We start from the raw sequence: 20,010 nt of genomic DNA, 5'->3' as shown, positions 1-20,010 counted from the left end.
TGTCCCCAAGGGCGACGCTCTCTGATCTGGCTGCAGGATGAGGCCAGGCCAATCCGACTGAAAAAAGGCCCAGCGACCGAAATCCGGCAGGGAATGAGGTCCGGCTGGCAGGCTGAGAAGATGGCGACCACCAGGGAAAGGGCGCGCTGCCAGAGGGAGAAGGGCGGAGCTCGCCGCAGAGATCCCCTTAGCACCGCCCGCTGTCCAATAGCAGGCTGGTGTGAGGCAAGGGGGCTGGGAAGGCCTAGGACGGGCGGGAGAGAAGCCCGCTTAGAAGAAAGGGGCAGGGGGCGTGGCCGCGACGCAGCGGTAGGCCCGAGATGAAGCCGGGGCCTAAATTAATAGCGCCGGCCGCCTGTCAGCAGGGGGTCGGCGCGGAAGACGCGCCGCAACACCGGGCCGCAACCCCGGGCCGCGTCCCTGCTTCCCACAGCCCGACCCCTGTATACCCCTGCCGGGATGAAGAACAAACGGGGGGGGCGCAGAACAAGGCCTGAAAGAAAAGGGGCCTTCATGGATGCGGCGACCGTGGGGAGAAGCGGGCGCGCAGGCCCTACCGTGGTCCCCTGGCGACCGCCTTAGGATGAAAACGCCGGGGGACCGCTAGACCGCATACTCACCCAGGCCGGGGGCCACAATAAAGGTACCTGAGAATCCCACGCTGTCTGTCGTCTTTATGGAATCCACGCCTCGTCCAACCGTCAGGCTCTGGTAGGCGAGATGGTGGGAGGCGGGGGGCAAGGACCGTCCGTATAGCTGGCGCGCACCTGTGCGAGGCTCTTGGTCCTGCCGTGGAGAGCTGAGGATACGGGGTGGCAGTACACGCCGTACTCATAGTCTCTTTGTGGGAGTACGGATGTGACTGTTCACTCCGTATCCCTCCGAAACCTGTAAAGGAACGACGCACGACGAGGTAGATAGGGGTCTAATAAAAGACCCGTGTCCACCTCCTACTGACACTAAGCTAAACCGAGGAACTTCCTGCCGGTCGGTGGGGTGTACACTGCGGAGGAGGAGCTAACCTTTTTTTGTGCATAGTGTCAGCCTCCTAGTGGCAGCAGCATACACCCATGGTCTCTGTCCCCCCCAATAAGGCGAACGAGAAAGAATGTGCGTGTTTTGTTAGCCTTTTTGGATGCTTGATTGAGACAGTGTACCCTTGGAAAGGTAGAGAAAGTTTGTGCTGCAGAGAAATTTTCAGGAAACTGTGCAGAGAAAGAGTTAAGCTCTCAGCTCCAGAGGCCTCAATTCAGCTTACCCAGGTCCTGGTCTTGTGTTCCCAGGGAAGAGGTCGGTGTCCTCACCCCTCGCAGCGCTTCTGTCAGCTCTGCCGTTTCGTATGCCCCCGCAGCTGCTGGTAAGCAGGCTCCTAAACCCTGCTCTGAGGTGGAGGAAGATAGCCACAGAGAACAGAAGAGCGACTGTTTGGTACGAGAAGCGCCAGAAGAGTGGGCGGAGCAATGTAAATCGCAACCTAGTCCGGCTAGAAGCCGGGGGCTAAATTTTGGAGCCTGCTGGAAATGAGCGCCGGCGGAGGGGCCGAAAACCGTGCAAACCGCCGTACGCCAGGACACCGCTACTCCCAGGGACCAGGACCCCATCTCTGCGTCCGGATGGTGCCAGCCGCAGTCATACTCACGGAGCCAGGTGATATAGCAGAGCCGGAGCTGCGGTGTGGTCTTAGAGTTCCCCCTCAATCCACTATCCCCATAGACAGGGGGGTGGAGAGGGACTTTCTGCCTCCTTGCATCACCCGCTTTCTATCAGTAGTGATGCAGTGGGGGCTGCACGGACGCCATGGAGGAGAAGGGCCTCTGTATATCCTTGGAACAGGGCAAGTTGTCCGGCTATAGGCCTGGCTCCAGGAGAGGATACATTGAGGCAACACTCCATGTGCTTCCCTGTTGCTGGTGTGGGGAGTTCGGGACCGTGAAGGAACCATCGCCCCTGAAGTGAGCTCAGGCATGGCTTCCCGTCGGCGCAGGAGAAGGTATGGAGAGGCGACACCCCGAGTTCTCCCCTGCTGATGATTCGGGGAGATTGGAACTTTGAAAGGATCCGTCGCTCCTTAACTCCGTGAAGTAAAAAATAAAAATCTTACACACAATAAAAATACGTTGGGGTCTGAAGACCAGACCCAAGTGCCTCCTACAGACACTAAGCAAGAAAAGCCAGCAGAGTTCAATTAGAGCCAGCAGAGGGTATATACTGCAGAGAAGTTAATCTTTCTATGTTCATTAAGTGTCCTCCTAGTGGCAGCAGCATAACACCCATGGTCCTGTGTCCCCCAATGAGGCGTAGGAGAAAGTTTTTTTTCCTCAAATTCAATTTCATTTTTTTAATCTTCAAAAATGAACCAAAATTGTCAAGTACCCAAAATATAATTTTTTTTTTTTCTCCTTGAAAAGTCTAAGAACCAATTATTTGACAATATAATTGTGGCATTGTGGGAAGGTTGCAGAAATTGACATAAGTATCTTTTTTTTTTTTTTTTAACCTCTGCAACTTAAAAAAGTCTCAATACCAAACTGTAAAATAATAAAACTATAAAGAAATTGAAACATACAAGGAATAAACTTTTTTTTTTTTTATCAAACATTCTTGAAAATGTGTTTGGCACAGTGCTAGCTCATAGATCCATACTAGATATTTCGGGGAAACAAAATAGTGTTGATGCCTATATATTATAAATATATATGAGAAGCAAAATAAAAGTAAAAAGGGAAAGGAAAATAGCGGTTATTTCAGGCTATACAAACCATATAAAAAAGGGGTTTCCACTACTAGGACAACCCCTTCTCATCTAAATTGTTTGGTGCCGATAAAATAAAAAAGCATATACTTAGCTCCTGTGTCGGCACCGTTCCGGCGGTGACAGCACTCGCTGTCCCGGGGCTCTTGTGCGGTTTTGTGACATATAGTGCCCGGTACCCAATCAGCAGTGGCGTCACTGTCCACGCCATTGAACAAATTGAACATGAATAGGAAGACTGGGACAGTGATGCCAGAAGCTGATTGGGCGCCAGGTTCACGTGTCACAACAACCACACGAGAGCGCGCCAGGACTGCGAGTGCTGACAGCTGGATCAGCGCCTGCACAGGAGGTGAGTATAGGCTTTTTTTTTTATTTAATCGGGGCCAAATATTTAGGTCAAGAAGGGGTTGGCCTAATAGTGGACAACCCCTTTAACAATATTTATACCTTGCATCAAACAAAAGAACTTTTACATAAAAGACAACAAAGTAATATAATATGGTTTAAAACAGATTTACATTAATAAAAAGTCAAATGGAAACAGACAAGTAACAAAGTAGTAAAAAAAATTTATTGCAGTATTTTCTCCAGCAGGTATTCTCGGGATCCCTTTTCGTGATAAATTTCAGGGTGACTCAATAACATCAAAATCTACATTTACAAACAAAAAAAAAAAAAATAATAAAATAAAAAACTAAAAAAAAATAATCTCCTGCAGATAAGGTCATAGATACTGCATGCTCCCCCTCCCATCCCAACAGAATAAATTATATGTGTTCAGAACATTCTGCCATTTTACAGCCTGGAAAAAAAAAAAAAATTAAAATAAAAAAAAAAATTAAAAATAAAAACAAAATTGATGCTTCTCTGGAAAAACGGGCTAAGCTAAAGAAAGCCATCCGCTGCTAGGTTAAACTCCAAGAACACTTTATTAAGAACATTAACAGACTAATTTTCAACATTCACTTGTTTATTTTTTGTAATTTTTTTTCGCTCGTTTTTTTTTTTTAAACAGAAAGTATTCTTCAAGATATAAACAATTTTTTTTTTTGTTAAACTATAATACAGTGGGAGTAAAAATGAACTGAGAAGTTTCTGCTGTACAACAGCGAAGGAAGCTCCCACAACAATGTTTTCCAAACATTTCCTTCAGACGGCCAAGTTCCTTTCTGACGCTTCATAAAATCTGATCTTTCGTTGTTTTTTTTTCTTTTTAATTATTCTGTGTGTGTTTGCGTGTTTCATCTTTTTTTTTTTTTTTTTCTTTTTTTTGCCAGAATGCAGAGATTTCAAGTTGATGACTGTCCGGTTCTCTTGTTCCTTTTTTTTTTTTTTTTTTTTTTTATTTTGTATTTTTTTTCCTGTAAATTTGGCTGCAAATATACAAACTTATTATTAGCTGGAAGTCCCGTCCTTGGCTGCATACAGCGATCGTAAAGTCTGAGCAACTTTATTAGTCAGCTTATTTGCGCTCGTTAGCGGTATTTTTTTGTAAATGATGTCCGACTCTTTAATTGTATCGACCCAAGGCACAAGCTTTCGTCCGTCGCGGCGTTTGGCCTCAACCCAAATGCCGCTGTAGGAGCCCGCCATCCACTGGATACTGAACCCGTGGCTGGTTTTCTTAACTACTTTTGCAATCTGTGGCCGGTCCTTGTACTTTGGACAACAAATTGCGATGACATCCTGGACATCAACGGTCTCTTTCATGTGGCCTGATAGATCTGAAGAGTCTGATAACCGTTTCGATTTTCTTAACTATAATGTATAAAATAAAAAAGAAAGAGGGGAGAGGAGGGGAAGGGAAGGGAAAAAAAAACAAAAAAAAACACCTTAACTTGTAAAGTCACGAGTTCCAAAACTGAACACAAATGTAAACCCCAGGCACCGTGGTGAGTTTGCCGGCGGCACGCACACAATCCAATCTGTGGGATGCTTTTTTTAACCACCAGTGCCTAGGGGGGAGTTATCAGGTCTTTAACGTGTACCACCAAAATTTAACAGCCACCGCATTAAAAAAAAAAAATTAAATCTATGTGTTACAAAAAAAAAAAAAAAAATCATAGCAAGTAAATAGGGAAAGAATAGAAGAGGAAATCTAAATTAAAATTACCTTTTACTTTGGATAAATCTCAATTTCTACGTTTTTTTTTGCCTTTTCCGCTAAACCTTTTCTACAAAAAAAGATGTATAAAAGGTTAAGACTAGCTATAAAATTAGCTTCTTACCCCCATAGCAAAATGACTTAATGAGATAGCCCTGCCTGAAAAAGACCACAGCACAGGGACCAAACAATCATCTGCACATCTCATCCCTTATATACCACAAGCACATACATCAGGCTTTAGAGGGGAATTTTTACGTGATACTTAACAAAACAAAGCCGATGGAGAATTTATTAGCACCTGATGCATTTATGACAAGGACGGGCGGCTGTTCGAGTGTAACGCACATTTTTGTACGTCCCTTCATTGCACCCTTCTACGAATTTCGGGCAATTTTATTTTTGGTAATCTCTCCATATAATGCAAAAAAAATAAAAAATCATACATGCCAACATATTCACTTTAAAGTGTGTGTGTGTGTGGGGGGGGGGGTGTGGCATGAAACAGGCTGCTCGCTTTGTTTCACAGATGAAAATATAAGAAAAGAGCCTGTCACAGACGGTACAAAAAAAAAAAAAATAAGCTAAGAGGAATATAAAAAAAAAAAAAAAAAAAAAAAAAAAAAAAAAGAGAAGGATAATATCCCCAGTCTGGATTCTGATCAGTGCTGAGGCAAGTAAAAATTTTCTCACAACGGCCCCTGTTGTTAGAGTAGCCAGGCGGACACGGGTGGTCTGCGTCTCATCGAACAACATAGGGTTAAAACTGATCATGGAGACCCAGGTAAGAGGTAATTTGGAGGGAGGTAAAGCCTTGTTCGCTGACCATGCATACAACATAAACTTAGAAGGAAAATGACACGAAGGAGCATTATTATTATTTTTTTTTAAGCAGCTGCTTGCGGAGAAGCGAGGAAAGCTTTGGAGGTAAGAAGCTAGCAACAGACCAAGAGGTGTGAAGGACAAAGCGGAAAGAGCAGGGGGTTCATTTTAAAGACCAAAACTCATACACTCAGAAAACAGAGCAGCAAGGCATCCCAAAGGCTTGGATTAACCTAAACAGGTTATGTCACATGCAAAATCCCCTCCCACCACAGAATTACACACCAAACAGGGACACTACATGGGATTAGTAATCTACATGCAGAGAGAGATCTCTGCTGCTGATGATACGGCAGCGGCATTAATCTGCACCACATGTCAGCATACAGAAGAAGCAATCACTAAATGATGCATTTGCACAAGCCGATCCCCGTTCAGTTATCACTTGCACATGCCGACGATCAATGATGTGGACAGAATGATCGTTATTGAAAGGTGATGTGCTGTCGATAATCCAAGCACCGGACAAGTGAGACAATCGCTTGTCCGTTGGGTGATCGCCGGCATGTTTACATACGGAGATAATCGGGAACAAGCACTCATACTAATGTTTGTTCTCCGGTTATCTGCTCATCTAAATAAATAATTTGTGAAAAGTACACAGCACAGGGCACGGTGTGCGTCAGTGACAATAGTCATTGCCTGTAGCACCGATGCTTCCAGTGGGAGCCGGACACAGCGACTTTCTCATCACTAGTCTACAGGACAGGAACATTCACAGACGTTAATGTGGTGGTACTTACCCCTGACGTCGCCCCAGCCTTCTCCTCGCCCTCACTTTCCTCTTCCTCCGTCTCAGCCACATTATTTTTAGGGCTGTTACCTCCGAGCAAATTGGTAATGGCTTTGTTTCGAGCATCTGTGCTGGCTGACACTTCACCCTCCTCCTCTTCCTCGTCAGGGTCTAAGTGTTCCATGAGTAACTTGAACTTTAAAAAAAAATAGACACAAATAATAAATATTTCATATACCATATACACACACATTTTATATATATATATATATATATATATATATATATATATATATATATATATATACACACACACATATATGTGTGTATATTATATATATATATATATACATATATACACACACACGTATATACTGTATACATACATATATATCTATACAAAAAAAATATAGAAAAAGTCTGAGCAGATCTAGTTGGAATAAATAATTTCATACAATCAGATTTGGCCACAGTCAGCATCTTATAAAAAAAAATAAAAATACTTAAAGGGGACACTGTCTACATGTTAAAAGGGTTAACAACAGCACTGCACCCACTGCTGGGAATTTGAGCAATCAGTTTTGATTTTGGAAGAGATTAGCCACTAAAGCTGGGCATAAACATAAGCAAAATGTCAGCCAAATACACCAGTATCAGGTGCCTTCAAACTGATTGGACCAGACGTCCAGCGGCAGGAGAAAGAATTGATTGGTCGATAGTCGTGTATGGGAGCCTTAAGGGGCCAATTTATAATTTGCATCTTTCTTTTTAACTTTCTTTTACGGCTGGAGTTGGGACAACCTCTTTAAAGGGAAAGTTAATCAACGTTAGATGGTGTGAGAACACCAGGACCTTTGGAGCAGAGAAGTCGTCACAAACAGGTACTATGCCTCCCGTCTAGGACAGCCAGAGATCTTTGAGTAGAGAGCTCACCTGTTATACGTTTGCCCCGTTGCTGCATGCAGTGAGGTCTTCTGGTTGATGGATCGTATTATAAATCTGAACAGAGCCTTATCTGGCCGTAAAATGTAAAATGGAGTAGATGCAGAACACTTACATCCAAATATTGTTTTGCGATCGTCCTCTTGATGTCGTCGTTAATCTTTTTGCTGGACATATCCCTCTTGAGAAATTCCAAGGTTTGCTTGGGATGAAAATGGACTCCTGATTTCCTGTTTATAGCCTTATCGTACACCTTTGCAGACTCCGATGGTGAATACTTCTGTATTTTACTGGACAAAGAAGATTTTAAAAAATGAACATTTTTTTATTTGATCAGATCATATAAATGGACAAATGTTCTCCTGTTTCCTACCCGTCAGAGAATCCACAGAGATTCTTTAAATGCTGCTTCAGCATAAGTAGTAAGAGGATTCCTTGTGAAGCGTTGGCGAACTCAATGAGGGGCGCGGCGTCGACCGGTAGGCAGTTCAGAACGTAATCTATGTCGTCCTCCCCATCGGATTCGGACTCTGAGGCGGCTCGCCGTCTGGTTTTTCGAGGTTTCGCCCTCACCACCTCCTCCTCCTCGCTTTCGCTGTCACTGTTTTCTTCTTCTGATTCGGTTTTTTTCTTGCTCTTGTCCCCTTTTATCATTGACTGAAAGGTGAATAAACTGCTGTTAATAGGATACGACAGCGTCTGCTGACTATCGGCTGTATTAGCCCCTTTGGGGGGTTGTAGTGATTTTGTGGCACTTGTTAATACACAAGAATTACAGATTTCCTTACTGTTCTCAGTAAAGCCACCAATAGAGGAGCATGGGCATCCAGACCTGTCCACTAGCAGTTTTCCCACATGCAGGCAGTCGAAGGACAGGTCTGTCATACACAGACGGCAGTACTTGGGGTTATAAAATCCCCCTTGGAAAACTTTGTATTGTGCCAAGGGAGCTCTCATCGCTTAAATGCAGTAGTGGCAATGATGGAAATAACTCCAGTCACGGCTGTTTCATCTCTCTGAACGCAGCCATTGCAGAAGTGCAATTTCTGCAGTTAGCCCCTATAAGGGTTAGTCCTGTCACAGATGCTAAGAGGTTGAATAGATATTTACAAAGCACCATGTAAGACACTTACCTCTCTGAATGACTGTAACAGATTACTACCAGAGACAGATAATGTGATGTCTATGTGATGCATAATGAACAATGGCTCCTCCTGCGTCTGATATGGAAAACAGGCTAGATTGTCCGCTATGTATACGAGCATATTCACTTCCGTTTTCTATAAGAGGGGAACAAAAAAAAAGAAAAAATTAAGCTTGTAGCTTCATGTCAATCCCTCTGATCACGACAATGACCCCTTGAGAAAACTAGGCGCGAAACGCGTGTCGGGTGAGGTTTTCCTCTTGACGGGTGAGTTTTTTTTCATGCCATTGTCCAATCTTTTACTTTTTACATATATTTTACTTCATTCCATGATACCTTACACTTAAATCCACGGAGTTTTAATGTTTTCACGATATACAGTGGCATGTAAAAGTTTGGGCACCCCTGGTCAAAATTACTGTTATTGTAAACAGTTAAACAAGTTGAAGATGAAATGATCTCTAAAAGGCCTAAAAGTTAACGTTCACACATTTCCTTCGCATTTTAGGCAAAAAAACCCTATGATTTACATTTTCTTAGAAAAATCACATAAAATGGGCCGATTTAAAAGTCTGGGCACCCTTGGAGATTTGTGTGCTCAGATAATGTTGACCAAGATTTCAGACCTTAATGATCCTGTTAGGGTTATGGCTTGTTCACCATCATCGTTAGGAAAGGCCAGGTGATGTAAATTTTCCAGCTTTATAAAATCCCAGCCTTGTGCCAAAAAGCAGCATGCATGGGTTCTTCTAAGCAGCTGCCGAGCAGTCTGAAAATGTATTCACTGAATAACGGAAATCACGTGATCGAAGACTGGGAAGTCTGGCCCTGATGTTCTCTCAGGTACCCCCAGTAGAATTTCCGACTCTAGGGGGGCGCTATAACTTTATTCCTGATAGCCATTTTAATGCATAACGGGGGTCATTAAAGGGAATCTGTTGCCTACTTTTGGCGGGCGATGAAAACGAGGTCGGTCTGGTCCGATGGGCGGTGTTCCCGATGTATGCCGCCGTCCGCAGTTTTTTGAGGAATAGGAGTAGGTGTCAGCCATTTGTTGCGCGTACGCTAAGCATTCTTGGCTAGTGCACGCGCAGTATGCTTTGCCCAACTGCAGGCAAAGCCGAAAAGCCTGACTGCGCTTGCGCCGGTTAACTAAGCCCCAGAAGTATTTTGCTGTGTTCCAGGGCTTAGTTAACCGGCACCTGCGCAGTCAGGCTTTTCGGCTTTGCCCGCAGTTGGGCAAAGCATACTGCACGTGCGCTAGCCAAGAATGCTTAGCACATGCGCAACAAATGGCGGACACCTACTCCTATTCCTCAAAAAACTGTAGACGGCGGCCGAGGATGGGGAGGCGGCACACATCGGGAACACCGCCCATCGGACCGGATCGTCATCGTTTTCATCGCTCGCCAAAACCAGGTGACACATTCCCTTTAAGAGGTTAATGGAGTTGTAACTTCGTGGGATACTTCAGTGTAAGACGATGTGACTATATTGGGGGTCTGCAACATGGGGGCTCACCAACCCTCACCAAACCACCACTGGTAGTCAGGGCATGCAGGAAAGTGTAGATTTGCAGTAGGATGCAAATCAGCAGCCATGGTTTAGGACACATCATACAACTGAAAGTTTTATTTTAAAACATTAGGAACAAGACTGTCAAATTCCCATCAAAAACTGAATATGTTTGGATCAATGGTCATACCGCAGCATCGTCAAACAGATTGAGCAATGAGATGAGGAAAGCTCGTCTGTGCTGACGGTTCCCCCGGATCATAGAATATAGGTGGGAGCACAGAGCGCTGGTGGTCTCCTCTTGCCGGAAACCGCGCACGACGCGCTTGGCGTCTGAAACAATTGCTTGCTGCACTAGGTAGGACATCTTGATGCCGGCTACCGCTTTCATCTACGAAAAACGAAATATATAAAAGTCATTTTAAAGAGTGATAGCCAAGATAAAAAAAAAAAGCTTACTGTAGGGAGGGTGCACTCACATGGATGAATCCAGTGTATTTCTTGTCTATCTCAACCAGTTGCTGATCCGACTTATTCCGCATGGAGGGCTCGGGGTCTGTGCCCATTGCAATCAGATATGGTACACACTGAAAACAGGAAGAAAAAAAAATTAGATAAAAAAAACAAACATTCAGACGGGGAATTTGATATTTTCATACTCATACATACATGGTATTGCTTTAATTAAAATTAGAGCAAGGTAAAATGATTATGGATTGTGCCGCACCTGCACAGGATGGATGAGACCCTGGTTTAGCGTCAATGCGATGACATTGAGAGCAAAGTGCCGGACGCTCGACTGCTTGTGAAAGAACGACTCCAAAACCTGTTTGAGGTAAAGCTGCATAATGGAGCTGCTCATCCCTGAGGAAATATCGCCCATTTCTTTCAGGTCTTCCTGCTTTGAAAGTTTTTTCCCTGTGAGCCAGAATGAGAAGCTAGGTCACCAAGATACAAAGTATGAACGCAAATAGCTTCTAAAGATAAAAAAAAAAAACAAAGGCAGGACCAGACACTGGACCCAGAGATCCTGCTACGAATATGCATAGATGACTAGGGATTGACCTACGCTAAGAAGTTTAACTTCCACAGTCATGGCGAAAGGTTCTGAGACTGACATACCCCCTCCCCTGCAATCACTTACAATCTCTGTCGGCTTGCTGCATCCGCGTGTCTTCCTCTTGTAGGTAGGTCTGGAGGTTCTTCAGGACTTGGATTTTTAGGTTCACCGAGCTGTTCTTGTCAGACAAAATATTGTTATACAAGTTTTTTACCTCCACTTCAAACATGAGAATTGGATGTTGAATAAATGAAAATCCTAAAAAGGAAAACAAAAAGCAGAAGGTTGTAATATTACAACATATAAAGGGTATTAAATAAAGCTCTTTACACACAAAACAAAAAAAATCCCGGCTCTGCTAGGGGGCACTCTCAGCTAGGGTAAAGCTGCCGGAGATTTGGTTGTGGCAGAGAATGAAGGAATTATCTGTATACTATTAACATAAGTCAACTCCAAAAAGGTGCAGCAATACTTTAATCCAGGGAAGGGCAATCAACAATGCCAAGGGGCCACGTAGGAGACAGTTGAACCAATAGGCAGAAATTAATTCTGCTTTTTATTACTACAAAATAATTACAAGTTTTCACTGAATATGGAGCAGAATTAAGTCTGACTCGCTGCTCCTGTTACATGTTATGATACGGCTGATACGAACCTGTATTCTTACCTGTATTAGCGAATTAACATCATACAATTCACTGCTTATCACAAGGTTTATAAATCACACTGTTCTTGAAATTTAGCTCTGCAGCCCCCCCACACTATGACGCCCCCAGTCACATCCCCTCCCCTTCCCAGTAAGATGCACCCACAGGACCACCCCCCTCACATACACCACAGTACTATGCCCCCAGCCACATCCCCTCCCTTCCCAGTATGATGCACCTAGACATACCGCACAGCACGATGCCCCCAGCTACATTTCCTCCCTTCCCAGTATGATGCACCCACAGACACCCCCCCAAAGTACGATGCCCCCAGTCACATCCCCTCACTTCCCAGTATGATGCACCCAGACATCCCACAGTACGATGCCCCCAGCCACATCCCCTCCCTTCCCAGTATGATGCACCCAGACATCCCACAGTAAGATGCCCCCAGTCACATCCCCTCCCTTCCCAGTATGATGCACCCAGACATCCCACAGTACGATGCACCCAGACATCCCACAGTACGATGCTCCCAGTCACATCCCTTCCCTTCCCAGTATGATGCACCCAGACATCCCACAGTACGATGCCCCCAGCCACATCCCCTCCCTTCCCAGTATGATGCACCCAGACATCCCACAGTAAGATGCCCCCAGTCACATCCCCTCCCTTCCCAGTATGATGCACCCAGACATCCCGCACAGTACGATGCCCCCAGTCACATCCCCTCCCTTCCCAGTATGATGCACCCAGACATCCCACAGTACGATGCCCCCAGTCACATCCCCTCCCTTCCCAGTATGATGCACCCAGACATCCCACAGTACGATGCCCCCAGTCACATCCCCTCCCTTCCCAGTATAATGCACCCAGACATCCCACAGTACGATTCCCACAGTACGATGCCCCCAGTCACATCCCCTCCCTTCCCAGTATGATGCACCCAGACATCCCACAGTACGATGCCCCCAGTCACATCCCCTCCCTTCCCAGTATGATGCACCCAGACATCCCACAGTACGATGCCCCCAGTCACATCCCATCACTTCCCAGTATGATGCACCCAGACATCCCACAGTACGATTCCCACAGTACGATGCCCCCAGTCACATCCCCTCCCTTCCCAGTATGATGCACCCAGACATCCCACAGTACGATGCCCCCAGTCACATCCCCTCCCTTCCCAGTATGATGCACCCAGACATCCCACAGTACGATGCCCCCAGTCACATTCCCTCCCTTCCCAGTATGATGTACCCAGACATCCCACAACACGATGCCCCCAGTCACATCCCCTCCCTTCCCAGTATGATGCACCCAGACATCCCACAGTACGATGCACCCAGATATCCCACAGTACGATGCCCCCAGTCACATCCCCTCCCTTCCCAGTACGATGCCCCCAGACATCCCACAGTACGTTGCCCCCAGTCACCCCACAGTACGATGCCCCCAGTCACCCCACAGTACGATGCCCCCAGTCACCTCACAGTACGATGCCCCCAGTACGATGCACCCAGACATCCCACAGTACGATGCCCCCAGTCACATCCCCTCCCTTCCCAGTATGATGCACCCAGACATCCCGCACAGTACGATGCCCCCAGTCACATTCCCTCCTTTCCCAGTATGATGCACCCACAGACATCCCACTAAAGTACGATGCCCCCAGTCACATCCTCTCACTTCCCAGTATGATGCACCCAGACATCCCACAGTACGATGCCCCCAGTCACATCCCCTCCCTTCCCAGTATGATGCACCCAGACATCCCACAGTACGATGCCCCTAGACATGCCACAGTACGATGCCTCCAGTCACATCCCATCCCTTCCCAGTATGATGCACCCAGACATCCCACAGTAAGATGCCCCCAGTCACATCCCCTCCCTTCCCAGTATGATGCACCCAGACATCCCGCACAGAACGATGCCCCCAGCTACATTCCCTCCCTTCCCAGTATGATGCACCCACAGACACCCCCCCAAAGTACGATGTCCCCAGTCACATCCCCTCACTTCCCAGTATGATGCACCCAGATATCCCACAGTACGATGCCCCCAGTCACATCCCCTTCCCAGTAAGATGCACCCACAGGACCCCCCCACAGACACCACAGTACAATGCCCCCAGGCTCATCTCCTCCCTTCCCAGTATGATGCACCCAAACATCCTACACAGTACGATGCCCCCAGCTACATTCCCTCCCTTCCCAGTATGATGCAACCACAGACACCCCCCCCAAAGTACGATGCCCCCAGTCACATCCCCTCACTTTCCAGTATGATGCACCCAGACATCCCACAGTATGATGCCCCCAGTCACATCCCCTCCCCTCCCAGTATGATGCACCCAGACATGCCACAATACAATGCCCCCAGTCACATCCCCTCCCTTCCCAGTATGATGCACCCAGCCACATCCCGCACAGTACGATGCCCCCAGCCACATCCCCTCCCTTCCCAGTATGATGCACCCAGAAATCGCACACAGTACGATGCCCCCAGCTACATTCCCTCCCTTCCCAGTATGATGCACCCAGACATCCCACAGTACGATGCCCCCAGTCACATCCCCTTCCCAGTAAGATGCACCCACAGGACCCCCCCCCACAGTACGATGCCCCCAGCCACATCCCCTCCCTTCCCAGTATGATGCACCCAGAAATCCCACACAGTACGATGCCCCCAGCTACATTCCCTCACTTCCCAGTATGATGCACCCAGACGTCTCACAGTACGATGCCCCCAGACATCCCACAGTACGATGCCCCCAGCCACATCCCCTCCCTTCCCAGTATGATGCACCCAGACATCCCGCACAGTACGATGCCCCCAGTCACATCCTCTCACTTCCCAGTATGATGCACAAAGACATCCCACAGTACGATGCCCCCAGTCACATCCCCTCCCTTCCCAGTATGATGCACCCAGACATCCCACAGTACGATGCCCCCAGACATCATAATAATAATAATAATAAATTTTATTTCTATAGCGCCGACATATTCCGCAGCACTTTACATTTCAGAGGGGATTTGTACAGACAATAGACATTACAGCATAACAATAATCACATAGATCATAACAGATACCAAGAGGAATGAGGGCCCTGCTCGCAAGCTTACAGTCTATGAGGAAATAGGGGAGACACGAAAGGTGGGTGGTAACAATTGCCCTCATTGTATGGACCAGCCATAATGTTAAGTGTGTAACAGTACAGACACAGAGGGCTAATGGATGCATAAAGCATGTGGGAACATGATGCGGGGAACCTGGTTATGGTAAAACTTTTGGCTGTGCCACACAGGGATAGATTAGGTTAATGTGTTGAGGCGATAGGCCAGTCTGAATAAACGCGTTTTCAGGGCACGCTTAAAATTGTGGGGATTGGGGGACTAATCGTATTGACCTGGGAAGTGCATTCCAAAGAATTGGCGCAGCACGTGTCAAGTCTTGGAGACGGGAGTGGGAGGTTCTGACTATTGAGGATGCTAACCTCAGGTCATCAGCAGAGCGGAGGGCACGGGTAGGGTGGTATACTGAAACAAGGGAGGAGATGTAAGGTGGTGCTGAGCTATGGAGGGCTTTGTGGGTGAGGGCAATAAGTTTGTACTGGATTCTGGAGTGGATGGGTAGCCAGTGTAATGACTGGCACAAGGTAGAGGCATCGGTGTAACGATTGGTGAGGAATATGATCCTGGCTGCAGCATTCAAGACAGATTGGAGAGGGGAGAGTTTGGTAAGAGGGAGACCGATTAGAAGAGTTACAATAGTCGAGACGAGAGTGAATAAGAGAAACAGTAAGAGTTTTTGCAGAGTCAAAAGTAAGAAAAGGTCGGATTCTAGAAATGTTTTTGAGGTGCAGATGACAAGAGCGAGCCAGTGATCGAATGTGGGGGGCAAAGGAAAGCTCGGAATCAAGTATGACCCCAAGACAGCGGGCCTGTTGCTGGGGAGTAATAGTGGAACCACACACAGAAATGGCAATGTCGGGTATAGGTACATTAGAAGAGGGAGGAAACACCAGGAGTTCAGTCTTTGACAGGTTCAGTTTCAGATATAGTGAGGACATGATGTTAGACACAGTACGATGCCTCCAGTCACATCCCATCCCTTCCCAGTATGATGCACCCAGACATCCCACAGTAAGATGCCCCCAGTCACATCCCCTCCCTTCCCAGTATGATGCACCCAGACATCCCACAGTACGATGCCCCCAGTCACATCCCCTCCCTTCCCAGTATGATGCACCCAGACATCCCGCACAGAACGATGCCCCCAGCTACATTCCCTCCCTTCCCAGTGTGATGCACCCACAGACACCCCCCCCCAAAGTACGATGTCCCCAGTCACATCCCCTCACTTCCCAGTATGATGCACCCAGATATCCCACAGTACGATGCCCCCAGTCACATCCCCTTCCCAGTAAGATGCACCCACAGGACCCCCCCCCCACAGACAGCACAGTACAATGCCCCCAGGCTCATCTCCTCCCTTCCCAGTATGATGCACCCAGACATCCCACACAGTACGATGCCCCCAGCTACATTCCCTCACTTCCCAGTATGATGCACCCAGACATCCCACAGTATGATGCCCCAAGTCACATCCCCTCCCCTCCCAGTATGATGCACCCAGACATCCCACAATACAATGCCCCCAGTCACATCCCCTCCCTTCCCAGTATGATGCACCCAGCCACATCCCCTCCCTTCCCAGTATGATGCACCCAGACATCCCACAATACGATGCCCCCAGTCACATCTCCTTCCTTCCCAGTATGATGCATCCAGACATCCCACACAGTACGATGCCCCCACAGACCCCCCCCACAGTACGATGCCCCCAGTCACATTCCCTCCCTTCCCAGTGTGATGCACCTATAGACATCCACCAGTACGATGCCCCCAGTCACATCCCCTCCCTTCCCAGTATGATGCACCCACAGACTCCCCACACAGTACAGTGACCTGACAGCTCTCTCCACCACTGTAGTTAACTGTACCTGCATATTGAGGATTCATATGGTGTTTAAATGGAGAGGTTGGTTATGGAAATTGTAGCACCACTCATCACCCTGCTTCCCAGCTCATGGATGGTATGCTTCTGACCCAAAAGGACAGGAGCATTTGCACAGGACCGCACTCTTTGTTCTGGTGCAGTCATCGGGGTCTGAATCTACATGCAGCTAGGGGACACCAACTATGCATTCTGCATAGGTTGTATATACTTAAAGGGAATCTGTCACCCCATTTTTGAGATATCATATAATGATATCATTCAATTGTGTGTCACATAAGGATTCTCTTAGTACTTTTGCTTCCCCCTGACCCTGCACCTTTCGTGCATAAATACCTTGTTTATATCGGTTCAGATGTATGTCAACTGCCGCTGTCAGGTCCGCTGGCGGGGCTTATTCACCTGCTCCCCCCTCCCTGTCTTGCTCTACGCATTTCTTCTTGTGTAGAGAAAGACAGGGAGGGGGGAGCAGTTGAATAAGCCCCGCCCATCGGACCGAACCGTGGCAGTTTACATACTGTACATCTGAACCGATGTAAAAAAAGGTATTTATGCATGAAAGGTGCGGGGTCAGGGGGGGAAGCAAAAGTACTAAGAGAATCCTTATGTGACACACAATTGAATGATATCATTATATGATATCTCAAAAAAGGGGTGACAGATTCCCTTTAAGACATGAATACAAACCTATCCAGCAGAATGCAAATTACCCCAGAATTACTATACTTGGCCCCGGAGACTAATTTTTTTTCGGCTTTTCCCCAGCCCTAGCTATTTATGGTCTCATATTCTTACTTGCTTTATTTTTCTTGGATAATTATTATATAATTCTCTTAGTTTGGGGGGTTGCGGGTAAAGGAGATAGTTACACTAAAAAAATAACTTTTTTTTTGGTGGGGGGGGGGGGGGGGGATTTATACATTGAATTGGCACTTGTATTTTGGTATACGTCTCATGATAAAATATAGCTCAAATTTTCTTGCCATTTTTCAAAAGTAGAGATAAAAGTATTAGTGAGTTTCCGGTTAGAGGGGCACAGGTAGAACCGTTCCAAAAGACTTATTTCTAAAGATCAAATATCGTTCAAATCTTATTGTTTATCTATGGCTGCATGCAGCTTTTCATGAATTTAGTGCAATTTACCCCAATACAGTATGAAACGCCAGTCCTGGTAAGTATTGTTTCTTGTTCCCTGTACTATAAAACATCATTTAATATTTGACATCATGCACGGGAAAATTAGAGGGAATACAAATTAAACAATGTTTAAAGCATTGCACTCTAAAAAGGAAATTTTGTTAAGAATAAAAAAAAAAAAAATCAGCAAAAGCAATAAAATTCTTCCTCACCAAGGCCAATTATGGCTTTTGTCTGCACTTCCTCATCTGAATGTTTCGTAAAGTACAAAAGCAGCTCCAAGACTTTGTCCTTAATGTTCACCTGTGGCGTACATATATAAAAGCAGCATTAAAGCCGGGGTCACCACACCCCCATCACAATTTTGAAGTAAAAAAAAAAAAACAAAAACAAAAAAAAACGTATTTCTTACACTTACTTTACTGTTCCCCTTGAAATCTTCTTGATCAAAATCAAAATGTCGACAGAGAGCTCCCACAGTAAAGAGCGAGCGCAGGAGAGCCGGTTTGTTCGTGGTCAGGACTGTACTGTTCGGGTCTTCTTGATGCTCGGTTTTTAACTTTATAAGTGCGCCTAAAACGATAAAACAAAAAAATAATGGTTAATAATATTTGCTCAAAGTTTGAAGAATTGGTGACCTATGGATAAATTTTTTGTTTTTAAACATCATAGAAAACCAGCTCCCAGCTGGAGAAAAAAAAAGTATCCAAACTTACCATAATATCTATTAAAACAGGCCCAAACAAACTTATAATTCTGTGTCACTTTGTTCACGACAGCACCGAGACAGCTCACACAATGCTGCACCACCTAGACCAAAAAACAGGTAAATTTAATACCCAAGCCTTTTACCACCCATTGATTGCCATAAGAATGAGATCTGATTGCTTTATTTTAGCGTAGGCTGTCCACACTGTCAGTATGTGCAGAAACAAAAAAGAAAACATGACATATTAACACCCAAATTCTCAGCATGTGATTTCCAGAAACGTACAGTCATGCCGTATTTGATGATTAGTTTCATGAGATCCTCCTCTATGGTAGCGAGGAAGGTTTCGCTCGGATGCTCCATCAGAGGCACAACCAGCTCCAGGATTTTAGCTACGTTGCATATTACCATGAAATCATTCTGGGTCTGTGAAAATAGAATGAAGAGGTTTTAATCACCGGATCCTAATGAATGCTTGTATAATTGCTAAAAATGAAAGCTTAACAACTTACGCTACATTTAGTAGTGAGGTACGGCTGCATGGTCATGGCATGTTTTACCATCAACTGAGGCCTGATTTTACTAAATAGGAACAGAGTGGTGATGCAAGCCACCAGGCGTCCGGAGTTCACTCCTTTATTGTCCGAATCTTAAAAAAAACAACAAGAATAAATTACAAAAAAAAAAAAAACTAAATAAGGTAAAAAAAAAAAAAAAAAAAAGTTCCTTGACTGTCTACAAACCTGCCATAGACTCCTCGTACTTGAGGATGTGCTCCACCAGGTTGTCCACCAACTGCGTGCAGGCTTTTTTCACAGGTTTGTACGAGGAATCTTCTTCAGCTTTTAACAGCTGGCATGGAAAAATAAAATTACGTAAATTTTTAATCTTTAACAAGTAAATTTCATCTGAATATCTGAACGGTTTCTTATGCTCACGTTTTGAAGTAGTTGTTCAAACCAGTCGTATCCTGTGTCTCGGCAAGCAGCGACCTAAAGGGGAAAAAAAACAGACCAGGTTAATCAAGGCGACATTTCCTTCTAGTGATGCAATGTCCATACTCAGCTTATCAGAAACGCTTACCACATCTGTTATATTCAGGATTTTTCGGGTCATGGCAGCTTTATCATTTTGGGGGGTTGGTGTGAACCAGAGTTTCTGGAATGTCTCATTCACCAGTTTCTAGTAAAGAAATGTAAAGCAACAATTTAAACCTTATGTAGACAGAGATGCCGCAGGCTGATTTATTCTACCAGTAATTTTTTTTTTTTTTTTTACTTTCAAAACTTTGCTTTTGCAATAAAACAGAGTTGCTTAGGGACACGCAGCCACAACAGATTTTAAAAGCGGTATTTCCT

The 20,010-nt window shown here is 45.7% G+C and overlaps 1 protein-coding gene across 3 annotated transcripts in view; it reads right to left on the bottom strand.

Moving 5' to 3' along the window:
• Positions 1 to 3,665: 3,665 nt before the first annotated feature.
• The window catches only part of NIPBL (NIPBL cohesin loading factor), a 171,401-nt gene continuing 155,056 nt past the window's right edge, over positions 3,666 to 20,010 (bottom strand). Inside the window, exons 31-48 of one of the 3 annotated variants that reach the window (XM_073543949.1) lie at positions 19,736 to 19,834; positions 19,591 to 19,644; positions 19,396 to 19,504; positions 19,165 to 19,301; positions 18,938 to 19,078; positions 18,660 to 18,753; positions 18,362 to 18,516; positions 18,156 to 18,246; positions 11,220 to 11,393; positions 10,803 to 10,993; positions 10,555 to 10,662; positions 10,266 to 10,466; positions 8,550 to 8,696; positions 7,790 to 8,073; positions 7,532 to 7,706; positions 6,485 to 6,670; positions 4,869 to 4,929; positions 4,376 to 4,513 (exon numbers count right to left, since the gene is read on the bottom strand). In XM_073543949.1, coding sequence (XP_073400050.1) covers positions 4,888 to 4,929; positions 6,485 to 6,670; positions 7,532 to 7,706; positions 7,790 to 8,073; positions 8,550 to 8,696; positions 10,266 to 10,466; positions 10,555 to 10,662; positions 10,803 to 10,993; positions 11,220 to 11,393; positions 18,156 to 18,246; positions 18,362 to 18,516; positions 18,660 to 18,753; positions 18,938 to 19,078; positions 19,165 to 19,301; positions 19,396 to 19,504; positions 19,591 to 19,644; positions 19,736 to 19,834 — 2,388 coding nt within the window. In that variant the 3' untranslated portion in view covers positions 4,376 to 4,513; positions 4,869 to 4,887. Of the gene's footprint in view, positions 4,514 to 4,864; positions 4,930 to 6,484; positions 6,671 to 7,531; positions 7,707 to 7,789; positions 8,074 to 8,549; positions 8,697 to 10,265; positions 10,467 to 10,554; positions 10,663 to 10,802; positions 10,994 to 11,219; positions 11,394 to 18,155; positions 18,247 to 18,361; positions 18,517 to 18,659; positions 18,754 to 18,937; positions 19,079 to 19,164; positions 19,302 to 19,395; positions 19,505 to 19,590; positions 19,645 to 19,735; positions 19,835 to 20,010 lie in introns of those variants that run through there. The other 2 variants (XM_073543948.1, XM_073543950.1) reach the window with 2 other exon arrangements.

This window comes from Dendrobates tinctorius, unplaced genomic scaffold, assembly GCF_039654945.1.
Source record: "Dendrobates tinctorius isolate UK_male_01 unplaced genomic scaffold, ASM3965494v1 ptg000135l, whole genome shotgun sequence".
In the NCBI taxonomy this organism is placed as follows: Eukaryota; Metazoa; Chordata; class Amphibia; order Anura; family Dendrobatidae; genus Dendrobates; species Dendrobates tinctorius.
This window is presented reverse-complemented; position numbering and strand designations above follow the sequence as displayed.